General features: G+C 36.8%; 1 protein-coding gene across 2 annotated transcripts in view; it reads right to left on the bottom strand.

The window, feature by feature from the left end:
- GPR180 (G protein-coupled receptor 180) overlaps positions 1 to 21,376 on the bottom strand; it is a 28,345-nt gene that overhangs the window by 4,898 nt on the left and 2,071 nt on the right. For both annotated transcript variants that reach the window (XM_070579061.1, XM_070579062.1), the window contains exons 2-7: positions 20,113 to 20,271; positions 13,380 to 13,580; positions 6,250 to 6,430; positions 6,058 to 6,107; positions 3,167 to 3,324; positions 132 to 323 (exon numbers count right to left, since the gene is read on the bottom strand). In XM_070579061.1, coding sequence (XP_070435162.1) covers positions 132 to 323; positions 3,167 to 3,324; positions 6,058 to 6,107; positions 6,250 to 6,430; positions 13,380 to 13,580; positions 20,113 to 20,271 — 941 coding nt within the window. The remainder of the gene's footprint in view (positions 1 to 131; positions 324 to 3,166; positions 3,325 to 6,057; positions 6,108 to 6,249; positions 6,431 to 13,379; positions 13,581 to 20,112; positions 20,272 to 21,376) is intronic.

Genomic DNA, 21,376 nt, shown 5'->3' with positions numbered 1-21,376 from the left:
CACATAAAGGGCTTACAGTAGTACCTGGAGCATAATAAAATTTAATAAACGTTAGTACGTGGTGGCTTATTAACTCCTAAAGAAGCAGAACTAAGCTGATCAGAAGAAGCCGTTTTCTAACCCAGCCGTACCTTGGCAAACGTGATGTAGAACTCCCTTTTCAGAGTACTTCGTTCCGCCGTGACGATCTGGTAGAGTCCGCAGCCTAATGACAATGCCAGGCAGATTCTTAAAATGATCAGGAGGACCCCGGCTAAGTTGTGGTGCGAATGGTAGCTGTGAGGACTGGCATCTTCAAACTGTTCCCAAAGTAGCAAAATACTCTGCAAAAAACATATTACGTTTAGAGAAAAAAAAACCCATACCTACTTACAACAAAGTACTTTTTTCAACTCTTACACATCCCCTTAAACAGTATATGGACATTCCTAAGAGGTTCTAGGATTGATCAGACTCTAAAGGCTGTCAAGCAACAGAACACAGGCAGTGTTCCCCTCGCTGACACCCTAAGCTAGAGAAAAGGGGTTCTTATCAAATGAGACGACAGGCAAAAGACAAAAAATGCCACTGCTACCACAATTCAAGTAAGACAGCTCGAAGGATGAAAATCAGTTGAAATGGTTAAGAGAATAAATATAAACTTTCTTCCAAATCATCTTTCTTACTTCAACCCCTTATTAGGAATCAAACTGTTCTGCATGCAAACCCATGTCTCAGGATAACTTTGAAATATCTCATTATCTTTTGTAATCCAGACAGTAAGTCAAAATTGTTGATTTCAGACCACCCTTGTTCCATAGTAACCTCCCTGGGTGAAGGAGAGGATATTTTTAATATTTACTATAAGCCCCCAGGGCATGGTTATCTCTCTTTGCTTGTTTGCTGACCTCTTCTCCCATGTTGTTACTGCAACAGAAGAAAGCTCAGCAAGTTCCACATTGAGCTGTTCTGTTTATTGCTATTCAGTAGAAGTCAGTGTCCACGTCCCCTCCACCTCTACCAAACACCAATCCCCTAAATTACTGCAATGTTTTTACCATCACATGTCAGTATCCCTCTGCTTTTCCTTCATCTGCCAACTCAGCCCTCAGAATTGAGTCTTCAGTGGTTTCCAAAGAATTTAGAACAAAACTCAATTATTAAATCCAATTCTCAGGCTCTATGGGGTTTACCAGAAATCTCTTCCTTTTCTCATCCTCAAATCTTCTACTCTAATTTTACTCCTACTATCATTCTTGATAGGTGAACTCCTTGTCATCCTGTACACATGAATTTCCTTCTTACGTTGACTATATATACATTTTTTTAAAGGTATGCTTTTTGGTGAGGCATATTGGCCCTGAGCTAACATCTGCTGCAAATTTTCCTCTTTTATTTTGTTTTTTTTCTCCCCACAGCCCCAGTACATAGTTGTATATCCTAGTTGTAAGTCATTCTAGTTCTTCTATGTAGGATGCTGCCACAGCATGGCTTGATGAGCAGTGTGTAGGTCCGTGCCCAAGATCCGAACCAGCAAACCCCGGGCCGCTGAAGCAGAGCACACAAACTTAACCACTCAGCCACACGGCCAGCCCCCTTAGGCTGAATATTTGCTCTCTATTACTGAAAGTGTTATTCCTCCACTCCACCAAATTACATTTGATTTCCTAACCTACGTGTCTAAACTTAACTTCTACAACATACAAGTACTATTACAGAACTACCATATCCTGGTATCTATGTGAGGTGATGGATGTGTTAACTAGCTTGATTGTGGTAATCATTTCACCATGTACACATATATCAAAACATCAAGTTGTACACCTTAAACATACACAATTTCTATTTGTCAATTATATCTGAATAAAGCCAAAAAAAAGAGAACTGCCATTTCTCGTGATTCATATTTTTACAGATTCGAATTCTCATATTTTCACATACTTATGCTAATGTGACCTGTGGAATATCTATGTGTATTTAGTAGTCTCTGGGTGCCTGTTTCATTCACCTTGTTTGGGCTGTTGTTGATAACCAGAGCCACGACTAATGTATTCTTTATAAATGCTCACATAAACTTTAGAGTAGTGCCATAATCTCAATTCTCAATTTGTATTTGTCTATGAAAATGAATTAAAATTACAATGAAAATTCAATTTTTAAAAAAGCCATTAATTGAAAAATGAGAATCCAACCTGATATTAACACTACTCTCCATAAGTCCTGAATCAAAAATACTAAGCTGGAAGAATCTTGCCCTTATTTTAATCACTTGTAATTCAGTTCTCATTAGCCCTCCCTTCCTGGCATTATCTCCTTTCTAAATAGCCCACCTGTGATATGGTCTCTTTCTCAGATCAATCATCTATATTCAGTACACCCACTTCACTCACCACCTACTGCATGAAATAAACACGAGGGCTACAGAGATGAAGAAAGCATAGGCCATGGCCTTCACTGATGGATTTTCCAACTTATTTAATGCATTAAGACTTAGATTATAATGTCCTTTACAGAGCTCAGGTAAATATTTCACTTTCATCTATAGCTAATGATGGTCACAAACTCAGTATAAATTTTTATGTTTATACCTTTCTTCTTAGTTTTTATAAATCCACTGCAATAGGCATATGGAGATCCTAGAATAACATCAGTATTATTGCTATCGAGGAAAACAAAAAGAAAAGGCATAGAAGACCTTTCAAAAAGGCAAAATTTGTTTTTGTATTTGTTTTCAAAAGCTAGATCCCATTCTTTTTTATTCTATATTTTGCTTTTTCATTGATCTCAGGTATTCACCAGAATTCTTTCATGTATATAGTAGCAGAACTGGACCTAAAGATTCTTGCCAATGGGTAAATCTCAAATTCATTGATTCACTCATTTAATGTTGAGTACTTACTATGTGTTAGAAAATATGAAAGAAAGCTATTAAGTAGGAAATGAGAATCTAACCTAATATTAAACATAGCTTTAAAAAGGTCAAATTCAGGTAAATAATTAAATTTTGCAATCTACATATACCACCACTCAGAAGATTAAGAGGTTATCTGATCTACCACTCTTTAAACTCATACTTTAAAATGACACAAACTCCTCATGGATCCCAGGTTTCCATTTTGAAAGGAGGTATGTTCAAGTCTGCATTTCTGAATATTGCAAAGCAGAAGTATTGAGTATCAACCCTCACCTGTGTGATGACAATGAACACAGCAATGCCAGTGGATGCAGGAGTAGAATCCCATTGGAGAGGTCTGCTTTGAGACTTCTTCATTCTGACTATTGTCCAACCCATGCATAGACTCAGAAGCAGGTATAACATTTGAATTTGGGAAGCGATGTCAAAAACTAATGGGAAATGAAAACGAAAGTCAGCCAAATTTTCATAATACAAATATGGTCCTTTTTGGGTGAAGAATATAATTTTTTAACCACAAAAAGATAAGCACTTTCAAAGAGAAGCTGATGAAATTTAATAAGAGATATTCATGTATAAGTCTAAAGAATTAAAATTTTGCCATTAAATTCATAAACATTTAAGAAAATAGTTAAAATGACAATACTCCTATAAATATATAAACGTACATATATATGCTCCCATATCATATATTTATTAAGGTCAACTTTAAACCTCTTTGCATTTCCCACTTTTCTTAACTTTTCTAACTACATAATCCTGTTCTCTATAACTCACTGCTTATTAAAATAAATGAATTTTAAATATAATTTCTGCCATGTAGAGAATACTAGTGCTTTATTTCTGGGTCATTGATTTTTTTTTGATGGCTGAACTATACAATGTAAATTTATTTTCTAAAACTGTTAATAAGAAATAGCATGACAATAAAAACGCATAGCTGCTGTAACATCCAATTATGTTGCCTTTAGTGTCAGGGTCCCGAGGACAAATGAAATGCTCTATGCATTAGTGTGATGTGCCACCAGGTGGCCATCGCTTACACTGCAGGAGAAGCCCGCTACTTTCACAAGGATGCAACAAAACCACCTTCATGCAGTTCAGTAACACAAAAATACAACCACCTATAAATACTTCAAGTTCCATGCATATTTATCTTAGAAGCTAGTATTTATTGATTTTTTAAAAAAAGATTATCACTTTCTCATCAAAGTGTATTTTCATGTAGATTTTGGAATAAATATATGATCGCAATTTAACACAGTAAAGCTTTCCTCAAATTGACATCCATAACTTTGATGTCTACAATTTTTACTTCTTTTATACAAAGATATTTTTGGAGAAACAGATAAAACTACCTATGGTATAATCTTTAGATTTAAAAGTTACAAGCCAAAAATCTATTAATAATATACCTTTTCAGATATATTTTGACATATTTTTCCTCAGACTCCCATAAAAATTGAAACTGGATACTTTACATTTATGCTTATATATGTGTAATAGCGAACTCTCATAATAAACTGTCACTACGTTGGAATGACATAAAATGTCACGGACTTTCAGATCAAGCACAATTTTCTTTCATCATAGATTTTAAATGACTGTGACACCAATTATTTTTATTAAACATTTCACAAACACATATTCAATTACTTAAAGAAGTTAGCCAAGGGAATATTCCCACATAAGTTGCTAATTAGCAAAAACAAATACTGGGAGGAAAAAGATCCCTTATTTTCTAGCTTATTTCTTTATAAACCAAGTAAAGCAGATACTGATAGACTACCATAACTGTGAGGATAGGTAGAACACTGCTTATCTGTTGCTGAAAAATAACTAATTGTAGATAAAATACACAGAACACACAAAAATCCCATTCTGTGGGATTTGATTAAAAATCCTGAAATTTTAATCATTTAACCAAACCTGTTGTCAGAACTACCAAAATTAGCAACATTGATTTACTGTAGTTTTTAAAAAAAGACTTTTGCTTGCAAAGCTCCAGTGAAGATGCCAGACAGCCTAAAACACCGTTTTGTATATAGCAGACAGCCACATAAATGCAAAATTCCTTGACTGTAGTGGAGCTCGCCACCGATGGGCTTCTATGTGCTTTGCCTCTTTGGACCTCAATTTCCTCCTCTAAAATGCATATCCTAAATTATTTCTAAGGTTCTGTCCAGCTTTAGAATTATATGGTTCTATTAAATATCCTGAGTCACCTATGAGAAAAGACTGGGAGAAATCAGGGCTCCAGATAATGTTCAAAAAGGAGAAAGCAACTCTTGTTCATGCCCGAGAGGTGACTAGTACATGTCCTCTTCACTAGGAAAATGAAAGGTTCTAGAAGTTTAGAATCTTAAAATAGGCAGCAAGATCAGGATAAGTGGGTCCTAAGATGATTACAGAAATTACCATAAGCTATCCTAATAAAGAATGATGAGACTAGAAGAGAAATACAGAAATGTAAGGAAAAGAAAATTCTGGAATTGTTTCATATTCAGAAGCTGCTTTTTTAGAGCAAATCTTAACTATTTTCCAGAATTGAGAATAGCATATGACCTGATTTTCTTTAAAAAGTCACAATTATGGGAACTTTTAAATACTTTTTCCCATCATGCTTAATTGAAAAATTATTATAAGAATTCCTCTTATAAATAAAAGAACAAAGCTGTGAGGTCAGCTCAATTATTGGTGTACTCTACGGCTCTGGGTCAGAAATAGAGAAAAAGAGTCAAAAAAGGGATAAAAACAGGGGAAAAAACTCTTCAGCTTTGGGGTCAGAAAACTTGGGTCTGAGTCTTGGCTCTACCACTCAATAGCTGACTGACATTTGGAAATGGGCTTCATGTCACTGAGTCCACATTCTTTACCTGCAAAATAAGGGTAAGCATACCTACTAAATTTTTATTGAGGATAAAATAAGAAAACATATAAATATGCTCTAAAAACAATGAAGAGCATGTTACCCATTATTAAGAAGAAACTAAACAGAACATACTAGGAACCAAATCTATAACCCTGTTTGTAGGCAAGACGAATTCTAACGAAGCTTGAATAGAAAAAAATGTATTATGACAAAAAATAATTTACAAAAAAGGAAAACAAACAAGAAGGAGATAGCAAGTTTATGTTAAAAAATTGCTCAGAAAGATACTCACATTCGGCCAAACTTCCCATAAAAGGTACCCCTATTCCATCTTTGGAGTAACTGAGGAATTGAAGAGGAGAGTATTAGTATAAATTATAACTGTGAAAAAACTTGTTCATAATCAAAGCAAGCATAATTTTGGGAGACTAATGAGGATTAATTAGACGTAATGATGAACACAGTTTTAGTGGTTTTGAGTTACCTGGAGAAATGAATGTAATTAGCTAAAGCTGAACCAGCTTGTAACAGCAATGCAGTTGTCAGAACTTTTAAAATCATGTGCATGGGTCCTCCTTTCTTAATAGCCTGCCACAATGATTGAGCATAAATGCAAGCAATCACAAAGTACACTAGGACTAGGAGGAAAAAGAACTCATGTAACCCTGTGAAAAGAAGAAAGGAGTTTGCTTCAGTAAAACAAAGCCAGTCATAGTGTTGGGTTGCTTTCAAATCTTCCTGTCAATATATTTCTAGAACTTGTTTTTTAATTGGAGTCATAACATTCACTTTTGTAAGAGGAAAAAAAGGGAAATTATTAAAATGTAAACAATTTTCTACTTTGGGATAAAGTTTCAAGTATCAGAAGGCAGATTAAACTAAACCAGTTAAAGTCAATCTATAAAAAAGCACAGCAGTCAGGGAATAAGCCCAAAGACTAACAATAAGATCACAGTTTTGTTTCAAAGTAGTGCATTAAAACAATGATTTCAGCATTCAGTTAGACATCAATTTTTACTACTTTTTACCCCTAAAGTAGATTTCCCTTTTAAGAAGTTTAGGCACAGGTTTAGCCAGTCAACAACAGTTTAATACAGCCTGACAATGGTTCTCGGGGTGATCCCCTAGCCGCCAGCAGCAGCAGCAGCAGAACTGTTAGAAATCCACATTCTTGGGCCTCATCCCAGATCTGCGGAATCAGAAACTGTGGGAGTGGGCCCAGCCATCTGTGTTTCAACAAGGCCGTCAGCTGATTCTGATGCAGCGAGAGCGTGAGAACCACAGCTCTGGAATGTACCATTACCTTAAATCCCCATTTGGACAAAGCTTCAAAACCCCTGTGACGACCAGAGTCCCCCTCTGAAATAAACTGTCTGCAGCTCTTGTCACAGAGGAAATCCTATGGAGACCACCTGACTCCCCCCCCCCCAGTCGACTGGAACTGCAACTCCTGACCAAATGGCTACCAATCCAAACACCCGCCCGGCCAACAGCAGAATTTAGCTCTCAGAGATAAGTCAGGCCAATCGTATTCTCTCAGGAAATGAAACCATAAAATGTGGAAAGAATTAGGCAACAGAAACTGAAGGTGAAAGGAGCTGATATCGGGACAGGCCAAAGAAGTCAAGTCAGGCCACGATAAAATTAAAATTGTGAGTAAGAAGAAACTTTGAATGAGCGAAGGGAGCTGGTTGGGAAAGACAAGAACAAACTAAATGTGCAGATTTTATATTAAAAATGGTGGTAGTCATTAATGAGCCTCTAGTTCCTACTAGCAGCTTTTCAGTACAGTCTTCATGCATCCTCAAGACAAACACCCTTTTTCTGCATTACCCAAGTACCTCGACTGTGTCTTCATTTTTCAGAAATTTCAGAAAATTTTTTTTCGAGGAAGATTAGTCCTAAGCTAACATCTGCTGCCAATCCTCCTCTTTTTTGCTGAGGAAGACTGGCCCTGAGCTAACATCTGTGCCCATCCTCCTCTACTTTATACACGGGATGCCTGCCACAGCATGGCTTGACAAGCGGTGCCATGTCCGCACCCAGGATCCAAACCGGCAAATCCCAGGCTGCCGAAGCAGAATGTGCAAACCTAACCGCTGTGCCACTGGGCCGGCCCCCAGAAAACTTTTATAATAAACCAGAGGGCTAGTTTTGAGTTTAATGGCTTAGATTTACCTGGTTACATCTAAAGCTAGTCCCTAATATTAGGGCTTTTATATTCTATCTAAACACTGGAATATAGTGACAGTGGCTATGAACAGAGCTGTCTCTGAGTCTTTGGATCAACAGTCTAAGCTGCAATCACTTGCATTCTGATTGTCAACACTGAACCTGCTCCAGTTTCCCACTCGGGGTAAACGCCAATCAACAGCAGAGAAGGGAATATTGCCATTATATGGAAAATCTTTCTGGAAAAGCAATCCAGAAGATACAAATAGTAGGAAAAACAGTCAATAAACAGTTCAATATCAGACATGTTTTTGGCACGGTTAGGAGAAAAAAAAAAGAGAGCGAGGTAAGAAGTATTTCAGCCACTGGGTGTCTCTCCTGCTCTACGTATGTTAATGTCGCTGGTCCAGTTCTCGAGTCCAGGTGAAAAAGCATGCTTAGACTTCATGAAGAGAAGACCAAATAATAGAAGAGGCATATTTTTTTTTCAAACTTCTTACGTAGAAAAATATTCCAGCTTTAGAAATAAAGGGACAAGCAGCCTGGGATTGTTATAGTAATGGAACAAGACAGAAAATAAGCTAAACGTGTTACAACTGGGGGTCAGTAAAATTCTTTACACTGTCCTGTGTTTTGAATCTTAGTTTTCATCTTTTTTTTAGTATAAAGAATTCAACATGGCATTCTATTTAAACTTCTATTTATTTATAACACTTCACAGAATATCCATTACAAGACAAAGTTTCAGACTCCATTAGGTTACAAATCTACCATGGAAAGAAAATCCTCAGACTATTTACCGAGTAATCAGAATAATATAGGAGGAAGAGACGTTTGAAAATAAGACATATGTCATCAGCAAAAAAAATGTTTTCAGATTATTCAAAATTAAATATCTTCCAGAAAAAGATAACATTATAACCAACAAATTGTTTCATTCAGATAATATATTAAATAACTTGAACTATGACATTTGTCAGGCATTTTGTTCACCGAATTTTGCATAAATTATTCTTACCTTGATCCTGTCAACAAGACACTTTAAAGATAAAACCCTGATTCTGCACTCAGTGTTCTTTCACATAAATCACCTCTGGAAAAAAGCGTTTTTTCTCTTCAGCTATCAACTTTATTTTTGTTCTGCCACCACCCTTCACAAGAAAGCAATTTATGTTTGCTCATTTTGAAATTAAAATCTAATTTTAAAACAGATAGATACTAGGTATTAAATCCTACCTATACACAAAAGAAGAAAAATACGTTTTTTTTTTGAGGAAGATACAGCCCTGAGCTAACATCTGCTGCCAATCCTCCTCTTTTTGCTGAGGAAGACTGGCCCTTAGCTAACAGCTGTGCCCATCTTCCTAGTCTACTTCCTATGTGGGATGCCCGCCACAGCGTGGCTTGATGAGCGGTGCTAGGTCTGTGCCAGGGATCCGAACCAACAAACCCCCGGCTGAAGCCAAGGACACAAACTTAAGTGCTTGCCACTGGGCCAGCCCCAGAAAAATGCTCTAAAATGAGCATGCAAAGGTGGCAAACACTTAGGTCATAAGGAAATCTATAGATTTTAAGGCAGGCTTAATGGGAAGAAGCATTGGCAAAATTCAGCAGGAAGAAAACTTACAGAACAGCTTCAAAAAATTTAGCTCCAGCTAAATGATGGAAGAGGGAGACGGGAGAAAAGAGGGTAAGGAAAGGGGAGAGTCACTGCGTCATGGGGCAGCACCTCAAACACTCTTGCCTACCCACTATGTTTGCTATCCAAGAGCCCCAATATCTACCTCACCCTCAAGTGTCTCAAGATCTTTCCTGATTAGTCTAAATCAATCAGAGAAATTCCAAGACCCTTGGCAATAAGAAGTAAGCTTAATCCTTTACTTTGACATATTGGTCTACTCTTATCTTCCTTCTGACATCTTTGCTTACATTCTTCTTATGATGTTGTATAACAAGGGCATGTGACTCAGTTCTGGCCAGTGAAATGTGATGAGGGAGCCTCTGAGAAAGGTTTTCTTACTCTTAAAAAAAGATACTGAATTTTGCCATTACAGTCATTAGTTGCTTAACAATGGGCATATGTTCTGAGAAATGCGCCGTTAGGCAATTTTGTTGTTGTGTGAACATCATAGTGTGTACTTACACAAACCTAGATGGTACAGCTTACTACACACCTAGGCTGTATGGTACTAATCTTATGGGACCATCATCATATATGTGGCCCACTGATGATTGAAACATCATTATGCAGCGCATGACTGTACATACAGGTGACGCCCAGAACTGCTGCAGTTGTCTTTGAACGTGAGGGAGTTAGCCTAAGGACAAAGCTGACAGTCAGAGAAGAGAACAGCAGAGAGATGCTGAATAAACCACTCTGAAAACGCCTCAGAAATTCTTGTGATATAAGATAATACATTTCCTTATTGTCTACACCACTTGTATTCGAGTTTTCTAATACTTTAAGCCAAAAGCATTCCAACATGTTACCAGAGCTAAATGGAAGATCCAACCCATTATTTTTGGGGACGACAGAGCTAAAAAGGAACAAGAGAAAAGAAAGAACATATCTGGAATCTTAAAAACAGTGAGACGGCAGATGTGACAGAGCCTGTGATATTATTCCAATGAAAACCAGTCTACTTTAATGATAATGCTTTAACTCTCAGAATTCTGGGTACTTGTTTTGGTCTCTAACAAGAGCATAGATACAGTTAACGAGGATTTTAATTTTTTTAAGAAGCAGATTTATTTATTCTACCTTAAAGCATGATATTCCTATGTAGTATTTTGTCAAATGGCATCAAACTTGCCTTAGTTTTTTTAAAATCTAGATCAAGTCTGTAAAATATAGGATTAACCAAAGTCTGGTAGATATAAAATCCCTAATTGGTTTGAAAGAATACGAATTATAAAATTTAACCAGAATAACACATAACATTAATTGCAGCTATTTGCACCAGGTTATTCTAATCCAAACCTTTCGGATATATGGTTTAACAGTCAATTTTCAGTAGAAAGCACAGCAAACCAATTTTTCCTATTCGGGGCAGAAAATCAGACAAATGAGCAAACGTTTCTAAAAGGAACTGATTGGGGATTATTCCTGGAAACAAATTCCACACCTGAAGCTACAGAGCAGGTAGAATCCCTCTTAAGGCTCCCCTTTAAAACCAACACATCACCAAAACAATGCGGAACACGGACTTTTAGATCGGCGGTTCCACACATTAAAAATCACCTTCAGGGCTTTGACCAACTACAAGTGCCCAGCTTCCACTCCAAAACCAAACACAGATGAGTCTCTGGTATGGACATCTATTTTTTTAAAGCTCTCCAGACGCATTCACAGTGATGGGCTGAGACCCCCAATCTAGACTTCAATGTAGAATTAACCACATTTTATGGCAATGTAGAATTAATCATATTTTATGGCTTTTAGGCATCAATAAACTGATCTGATCCTAAAGAACTAAGCCGGCCACATAATAAATTTGAATACTTCTGAGTACTTCAAGACACTTTTTAATAATCAATCTCCATAGATTGGCCTTGCACAAAATCCCATGCTTAATGAAAATACATACTATAGTGAGGTTCTGTCCCTCATTTAAATATTATTGGTGACATGACCAATGTAACTTTCCCCATTCTGGTACAAAAAAGACAGATTTTTAATCATAAGTATAAGCGTATTATCAAAATCTGTCACAGGAGAAGGTAGGTCAGGAGTCAGGAATAAGAACTGAATCAGAATGGGTAGCGTGAACCCTGAAGAAAAAGCTAGCCATAATTTAGGATATTGAAGAAAATACTCGAATACATATGGGCAGATTAGGATGTCAAATTAGGAAAGAGGAAAGAGACCAGAAATGGGATGCCTAAATAAGGGGGCAAGAAAAAGCACATCAGGATCCTGTAGAGTCTCATGGATCCACACAATAATTAAAGTATTCTATTGAGCCAAAGGCCAACTGCCTGGAAGGCAGGAGGGGGAAGGGTTATTGGTTCTGGACTCCACTGGAAGCAGCAAACTTTGCATGTACAGTGATCGCAGCAGAGCATGACTTCCCGCTGAGCCTTGACCAGTCCTAAAAATGTGTCACATGAAATAATGAAGCCTTATTGTTAAAACGGACCTTAAAAGCAATTTAGTCCAACCATCCATCCAACGTTATCAGTAGACACGGGTTTCATCAATGTCTTTCCAAACTACAGAAAATAAATATCAACATCTTTTATAAAGATAAAGGAAACGGTAGGACTGAATTAACTTCCAAGAATGATCTACACTGATCCAAAGTACCATTAAGTGAAATTTAATCTTTAAATTCATCTGTATTCAAAAACAACCTGAGTAGCTTACCCTTATGTCATTACATTGACACAAGAAATTTTAGAATTAACTATTTGAAAATGTTTAGTACCCCACTTTGTCACTATGTATATATATTTTCAGACAAAAGAATATCAAAAAAAAGTTTATCTCTTCATACATTAAGTTACTTGTGATCTATTGTCCATTAACACATGCTCCTTGAATGGCTTTCCTAGTTGTGGCAATTTACTAAACAATGGGCAATTGAACTAAACAATGGGTTTAGTCTAATGTGACCTCACTCAATTCCTGCCCTACTTCCACCCACCCACCTTGATGATCAATGAGATGTAATGGGATTGAATTTTCCTCTAAGCAGTCTGACCCTTCCAAATGGGTAATGAACTCAAGAAGCCCTTTTCTTTGACAGACAGCCTACAGATCTTAGTTCTGATTCTGACATGCTAATTTACAAATGTTAGGATACTTTATAAGCATGTCTATCATGATTCACAAGAAGTCATTCATTTCTGTTTGGGCTGGGAGTCTTAGTTCAGTAGTATAGTACACAGTCAACCTAAAATTTTGATGAAATATTTTACGGGAATAAATCTGACTTTTGGAAAGCATTATAAACTTTGATCACTCCTAAAACGGTTGCAAGCTCCAATGAAGGCAATGCCTAAATCTGCTCAAACACCTAGAGAAAGGATAGTCATACAAAGTAGTGCAGTTCCTAATCTTAATCATTAAGTTTCCAATTTACATTGCTTAATTTATCAACATTTTTCTGTTTATAAAAATAATGCTAGGTTATCATAAAAACAAAAAGATTTAGAATGTATAGAAGAAAATAAAACTATCCATAATTCTACCACCCAACATACAGAAACAATCTGTTAATATTTTTGTACTTCTTTCTGTTTATTCTCTGCATTTTTTAAGATACTTGCAATCATACAATAAAAAATTTAGTATCCTTTTTTAACTCAATAGCATAGCCTTCCCTACTGTTGAATACATAAGTTGTTTTTAATTTTTAATATTCTAAAAATACAACATGAAGATATTTGTGCAAAAACCTTTTCGGTATTTAGGACATATATTTAAATATATATTCTTACCAGATTCTCCAGCACTAAAATGATCAAATGGATTCCCTTCGGCATCCGGATTTAGTAACATCATTTCAAATAGGATATCTTCCACCTGAGAATTCTCATTGTCATCTTGGCACGTATACTTGTCTGCATAAAACACGTGCCACGTTTGTGGATACGGAATCTGGGACAACGTCAGATTATGTTCAGTCTGATTCATGGTCACTTTAAAGAGAAAGAAAATAGCACTTTCAAAGCAAAACTCTCAAATGTATTCATGGTTTTAGTCATATAATTAATTTGAAGTTAGAGTTCTCTTATTTAGTTCTTATTGCTGTGGAAATGCACACCCTGGTGTAGTACTGGAATAAGGTCTGTAAATCATAAAGCAGACAAAAATAACCTATCTTAACCAAAGGAATCACTATAAAAGTACTATGAACCACCACAAATGAGTAGAATGGTTTCACAGAAACTCTGAATTTTAGTTTTAAATATTTCCTACGTTTTCAAGTAGGCCGGTGATATTAAAATTTTTATCATGGGAAAATATACACAACACAAAAGTTTGCCATTTTAACAATTTTTCAGTGTACAGTTCTGTAGCATTAAGTACATTCACAATGCTATGCAACCATCACAGTGCTATTTTTGAAAATTACTTAAAATGGAACATTCAACTTAAGAAATTACGATATCTAAAAACTCTGACTGACAAATACCTTCAAAAGATTCCCCAAAATCTATAAGAGTTATCATGCTGGGTCAGGTCTGCACGGCGGGGGGTGGGGCGGATTCAGGAATGTTGGTATCTTACAGATCTGTGCTTGAATCCTGGCTCCAGGACTTACCTTCTATGTGACCTTAGGCAAGTTACATAAGCAATGACACTCACTTTATTCATCTGTAAAATGAAGATAATACTTAGAGCAAAGAGCTGACGCAAGGACTACGTTATATGAGTCACTTAGTATGGTATCTGTCATACAGTAGTTACTGAATAAAGGTTAATTCTCCTTTTCCTTTCTTTAAAACACAGTGGTTATACTCATAAGTGGTTCTCAAGCCAGCATAATCCTGTTCCCCTCCAGGGCATCTGAAAACTTGTAGGGTCAGTTTTGTTCTCACAATAGTTGAGGAGATACTTGGAGGGGACTGTGCTAAGCCTCATGCAATACAAGGTGAAGTCTTACACAATAAAGAACTTTTCCACCCAAAACGCCAATAGCACCCCTTTGAGAAACACTAAATGATGTCTAAGATCCCTTCCAGATCTAAAAGTATGATTCTGCCCTAAGAGGCACTCACTAACACCATCACACAGTTGTAAGACAGCACTGTCTCAAATGCTGTGTATAATAAAGAGTAGAAGAGTCGGACAAGCAAGTCTTGGCCCTACTACTTACTAACCTTGTGACTCAGCAAATAAATTACTTAACCTCTCTAAATTTGTTTCTTCAGTAGTAAAATTAAGATACCTGCCCTATCTAGCTCAGAGTTCTTGTGAGGAGCAAATGAAACAGTATATGAAAATCCTATGTAGAGTCTGATTCTAATAGAGTATTCCTAAAACATAAGATTATGATGGGCACAATTCCCAACTCTAGATTGCCCCCCACAGCATGCCAATTAGTCTTGATCTTTTTCTCAGCTGAAGAAAAAAAAACTTTTTAATAAATAAAAGACATTTCTTGAGGTCTGTGGAAATTTGCATATGGGAAGAGATTTTAAGGACATTATGAAATTATTTGTTTTCTTAGCTGTAATAATGGTATTGTGGTTACGGAGAAGAGTGGCCTTACTCTTAAAAGAAGTATGCTGAAATACGTTCATGACATCCACAGCTTATTTTCATACGGCTCAGTTAAAAAAAAAGTCACACACACACAAAAATAAAGTAAATGTAACAAAATATTAACAATTACTGAGTCTAAGCCAAGGATGTATAGATGTTGGTTGTACTATACTTTCAACTTTTCTGTATGACTGAAAACTTTCCTAGTAAAAAATTGGGAAAATGTTATGTATAGGTTGTCTTTATAGATGAGATACAGATGCATCTGGTGAGGATTCAAATTTTGAGGACTTGGACTTTACAATCGAGAATCTCATTGACTAGTAGTTAAATTTGACACAATGATTTTATTAACAATACCACAGCACTGCTTTTTTGGCTATCTGAAGTTAGCTGACATTTATACTGGTTTTTTTTTTTACTGTACAGCTTCTGGAAAAATGTAGCAAAGACTAATTTCTGTTAAATATTTGAAGATCTTTAATAAGAATTTAATATATGATCAATAAGTAGCTCAGAAATAAGGCTTCTGAAATGTGTAGCTTGCAATTACATAATCTGGACCTCATTATGTAAAGGCTCTGCTGTATTGCTGTTTTATCCCTTGCACTTTTTGTCTTAGCTAAAACAATACAAAAATTAACCATTGTATTTTTACCAATATATTTTTTGATGTTTCATTTTAAATTATGCAGATTTACATCAAACAGAAACAAAAGTGTGCTTCATAAAGTGATAATGTCCTTTAATTTTTGTCTTGCTGCCATTTTTAGCAAGCCTGGGAAACAAGCCTCTTGACAAAACTGTGTGTTCATTGTTTTTGAGACAAAAAACTACAGCACAGCATGCATATTCTATGCTGATGTAATTAGAATCTCAAATATTAACAAAACCTGAATTGCAGAGAATGGTGTTGAATGGCTAACTGCCCAATCATATTATAAAAGGAAATGAATACTGTTTACCAAAATACACAGAATAAAATGGTAAGACCTTTAAATGATTTACAAAATATACCAAATGTACAAAAGAAAATACACGCATATGATGTAAAAAGACAATATCTAAAATGCTTTATATACAAAATTATATTTAGCTCTTGTAATCTGACAGATTACCCTGAATCTCCTTGTTAAATTTTTTTTTACATAGAACTCATTATTTTCAGTGCTTTTAAATATTTTGATTACTTGCTTTAAAAACTTACAAAATAGTTTGTATTTTTTTTTTTTAAATCTGATGTTTTATGTCATTAGTGAAAGAGAACAAAAAGAAGACTAGAAAATAATTTCTCGAGCATTAATTTGGAAGAATGAGTCAAGCAACATTTGACGCTATGAGATTTTTTCAAATCTGCTAGTCTTCTCACAGTTTGTGGAAGCAGCAAGATTTTACACAGGAGTCAGGCACACTTAATGAACTCATTACCAAGTAGGTAAAAGCCTATTAGTTTTAGAAAGTCTCATTAATGGCCAGAAAATGCACTTTCTACAAGGAATTATTTTAAAATATATGTTACTACTACACTGTCATGAATTTAAGAATATGTTTTTTGTTTCAATACACCTAAGCTCCTCAATAATGTTAATACTATAAATATGACAACTAATACATAAGAGTTAGACAATACTGATTTTCTTAAGACTCAGACTTTGTTATTGGAAAAAGAATTTTTGAAATATGTAGAAAGTGATATATATATCACCAGTACTTAATTTATTTCAGGCCCCAAAATTTAACACAACAATCTTGGTTCCTCTAAAATTCCTGTCTCCTGAGATGTTCTGTTTCAATAATTCCCTGCACACAGCAGAGTAGGGAAGAGGAGGAGAAAATAGAAAAAGAACCAACACCAAGAGGTCTCATAAGTCACAGCCCTCTCTTAACATAATTCCATCCTAAAGAATTATAATTAGAATCATAGCATTTTTAGGACTTTCAGGAACCTTAGAGAAAACTAATCCAACAAGAACAACATGATCTCGTTCCAAGCGACTAGCGGTGATTCTCAGGTTAGCGGTCTTCCCACTGCACCACATTGTCTCCCTGTATACAGAAGTTCTGTGACTGAAGGGGTATCACTGACTCAAAAATTATGTTTTTACAAGTGTATATAATCTATGTTATGATATTGACTGTGATAGAAGACAAATAAATGCCTACAGTCAAAGCTTTAAACTGTCTAATAAGTTTTTACTGGAGAAAGAAAAAGACTTTGAGGTGTCAAATATGAAGCAAACAACCTACCCACCAAATAAGCACTTAAGCACTAAACTCTAGGACAAATCACCCCACAAATCCTCAGTTAGCTCAACACCAGGGTCTCAACACCAGGGTCTCGTAAATTCTCATTCTCTCTTCCTGTCAGTTATGAATTACTAACATTCGCAGTACTTAACACAACTAAAATTTCACCTCTATTCACTCATTCCTGATTCATTCCTGTCACCCCTTCTGGTCTTGAGGACTGAGAAAGTGTCAGTACTCTAGTCCCTGATTTATCACTAGTTCCCAGCATAGAACATGAAACAGTGGAAATGCTAAGTGAATGAACAGACCGAAGGAGCTCTGCTGCTCTCACTGACTGATTTTATAAGAAACAAAGAAACGTAAAGTGGTAACTACAGTAAGTGCTGTGGAGGAAAACAAGAGGCTATAGAAACTTGAGTGTTAACTTAGTGGAGGGAGGAGCCGAAGAGGGGAAGGAAGAACACGCAGGAGAAGCCTGCAAAAGCCCAGCGTAGCACTGCAGTCAACACGCACTTGCAAATAAGACGAGGCAGGAGGGGCAACGTGGGAGATGCAGCTGAGGGTGAGCAGTGGCCTGGCTATGATGGCTTTGCTGACCAGCTTAAGGAAGCGTGTCTGTCCGAGGAGCAGGAGTGAACCACTGAAGTGGGAAGGGTGTGGTGAGGAAGTGAACGTGACATGGTCAAATCTGCTGTTCCAAAGAATCACTGGTTACAGAGGGGGACCAGCATGGTCGCAGTGGCCAAGTAGCAGGCTATTGCAATAGTACAGGTAGGAGACTGCGGCAGCCTGGAATAACATGCTGGAGGTAGAGACAAAGAAGACAAGATGAAATCAAGATATTTAGAAGTCATTTACTGATAGAATGGAAGGGGAGAGAGAGGTCAAAGAAGGGAGCATTGGAAGACTTCTTGGTTTCTAGCTTGTTTACTGGATGGATGGTAGTGCCAGTTCCTGAAACGGGAAAAACTGGTAGAGGACCAGCTTTGGATGGGGAAGATGGTGAGTTCAGTTTTGGACATCATAATAGAACAGAAGGCCAGAACTTTTTATACATACGTGGAACACTTAGATGACCAAATTGGTATAGAAAGGAAAAGATAACTGATAACGAGCATTTGCACCAATTTCCAAGGTAAGTTCTGAAATTCAGGGTTGAGGTAAATAACTTTATATAACTAACTGTTTGATATCTGAATCTAGTCATTCAGACTTCTTCAGCATACTGTCAGTGTCATCTCACAAATCTCGACAAAAGATGCCCACAGTGGGTGGCAAGGATTGGGGACTTCTGCTCTTATTCCTATTCTGGCTATCTGCCTTATGAGGGAACAAGGCAGCTGCTAAAACTAGGAAGAGTCGATGTGTAGTAATGACACACATTTTATTTGACTAGACTAAAAGAAGATTCAGAGATTCATTGATATGCAGAACATGGCTGAGGAAATATAGGGGAAAAAAGCCGTGGCCGAGTGGTTAAGTGTGCGCGCTCCGCTGCAGGCGGCCCTGTGTTTCGTTGGTTCGAATCCTGGGCGCGGACACGGCACTGCTCACCAAACCATGCTGAGGCAGCGTCCCACATGCCACAACTAGAAGGACCCACAATGAAGAATATACAACTACGTACCGGGGGGGCTTTGGGGAGAAAAAGAAAAAAAAAATAAAATCTTTAAAAAAAAAAGAGGTGGGATGATTCCTATATTTTTTCGTGGAGGCTTCACTTTCCTAATATCTCCTTCAACCAATGAACTTCCAACACGTAAAATGGGTAGCATGGCAAATGCTATTCAATTCTGTATTAAAAAGATCTGAGGGGCCGGCCTGTAGCTGAGTGTTTCACTTAGTGCGCTCTGCTTTGGCGGCCCAGGGTTTCACCGGTTCAGATCCTGGGCGCGGACATGGCACCGTTCATCAGGTCATGTTGAGATGGCGTCCCATATAGCACAACCAGAGGCACTCACAACTAGAATATACGGCCATGTACTAAGGGGGCTTTGGGAAGAAGAAGAAAAAAAAGATTGGCAACAGATGTCAGCGCAGGTGCCAATCTTAAAAAAAAAAAGATCTGAACTCCCTCAGGATGACTAACACTCTCACGTATGGGATAGTATTGATGAGAACGGAAGAGCTCAAGGATTCAGACAACCAGGAAAATAAAATCAGAGCCTCCCTAAAGGCAAACCTAGAGGATTACAAATAATGTGATGCTGGTACATCCCAAAATGACATATGGTGTCACCATATGACTAGGTCCTGTGTTCCAATAACATGTTGCAAAATAGTATCACTTTGGCTAAACTATACAATTAAGTGAGATAATACATGTTTAGTGCTTAGCTCAGTGCTTGCAGACAATAAGCATTCAATAAATATTATCATTCACTTCACGCTGCCACTGGGTCAAAATATACCTGCCATACTGGTATGAATGACATGACCCGCAAAAAGTACGAATGAAGGAAAGGACACCTTTATAAGTTATCTGGATATTTTTTCAAAAATTGTCAATGATAAAAGGGGGAAAACACATTCTATCTTTTGGTCAAGGAAGAGGTTAGTTTCCTTAAACTTCAGCTTAAAATGTACTAAGACAAGTGTCATTACAGTGTGATGTGTGCTGTGTCACGCAACATCTTGGTATGAAAACACTATATTTCAACACTGAAGAAAAAAATGTCTCTAATCATTAAAAAAAAAAGAGGATATACTCACTTGTCAACTGAGCTTTGGATAATCTTTCACTACAGCTATAACCACGACTGCTTTCCCACAGCTTTAGCCATTCCTGGGCTTGGAACAGGTAGAGTTTAGCTTCTTTCTCAACAGCTACTGCTATGTTGTTGATTCTGACACACAGGAGAGCATGGTCACCTGGACATTAAAACAAAAATTATCAATTAGTTTGGTCTTGTATGGAACTGAGAGGGCAAGAAAATTCAACAGCTCTACTTCTCAAAATGGGAATTTAAACAGCACAATTTTTCTTAAATCTCATTTAACTGGGTAGATCACGCTATAATGAATATCCCATTAAGACACAAGTCGAGAGGTTACGCACATTAACTATCCAAATCAATGTGCTGTGTTTCCTTATACTTCAGCTGATAACTGACATTTCACTTGAGTAAACAGCAGCATCTGCTGTGCGTGGACCTTCAGTGTAACAGACTTTCGCCTCATTTTACAATCACTCCATGTCTTTAACATCTCTTCATAAACTATCTATAGGAAATTTCCTGCCAAAGTTTCCTTTATTTTTTAATATAACATGGCTGTTAATATTTAATTATACTTTTCACATAAAAAATAATCATAGCTAATAGCAAGAAAGTTTAAATGAATGAATTTTGGGGTAGACATTTTACACGTGACACAAAATTTGACAGCTGTGACTTACAAAGGAACTTTTCAGAACAAGGTATGTTTAAGACTACTATAGAATGAGCCTGGTTGCACACACCAACTACACTTAAGGCTCAGAAGAGAAAAGGCAAAAAATAGTTGCCTCTATGGAAATGGACTCTGAGTGAGGAGAAGTGAACCAGGAGACTGTTTTTCCATTTGTCATCTTAAGACCTTCTATTCTCCTGTTCTTGTTGCTTTTACTTTTGTTATTATAATTATTACTTTGATTAAAGATTTTAAATAAATTTAAATGTATAGTATGCATCACAGAATGTCTAAGTCTCCTACATAAATTGATTACACTATAAATTATCAAAAGTCTTGGGGGCCGGCCCTGTGACTGAGTGGTTAAGTTCGCGCGCTCTGCTTCAGAGGCCCACGGTTTCCTGAGTTCTGATCCTGGGTGCAGACATGGCACCGCTCATCAGGCCACAACTAGAAGAACCCACAACTAGAATACACAACTATGAGCTGGGGGACTCTGGGGAGAAGAAAAAGCAAAAGAAGACTGGCAACGGTTGTTAGCTCATGTGCCAATCTTTAAAAAAAAAAAAACACAAAAACTTTCAAA

Source organism: Equus przewalskii, chromosome 16 (assembly GCF_037783145.1).
Source record: "Equus przewalskii isolate Varuska chromosome 16, EquPr2, whole genome shotgun sequence".
Lineage (NCBI taxonomy): Eukaryota > Metazoa > Chordata > Mammalia > Perissodactyla > Equidae > Equus > Equus przewalskii.
Note: the sequence above shows the minus strand (reverse complement) of the source record. Positions and strands in the feature narration are given on the sequence as shown.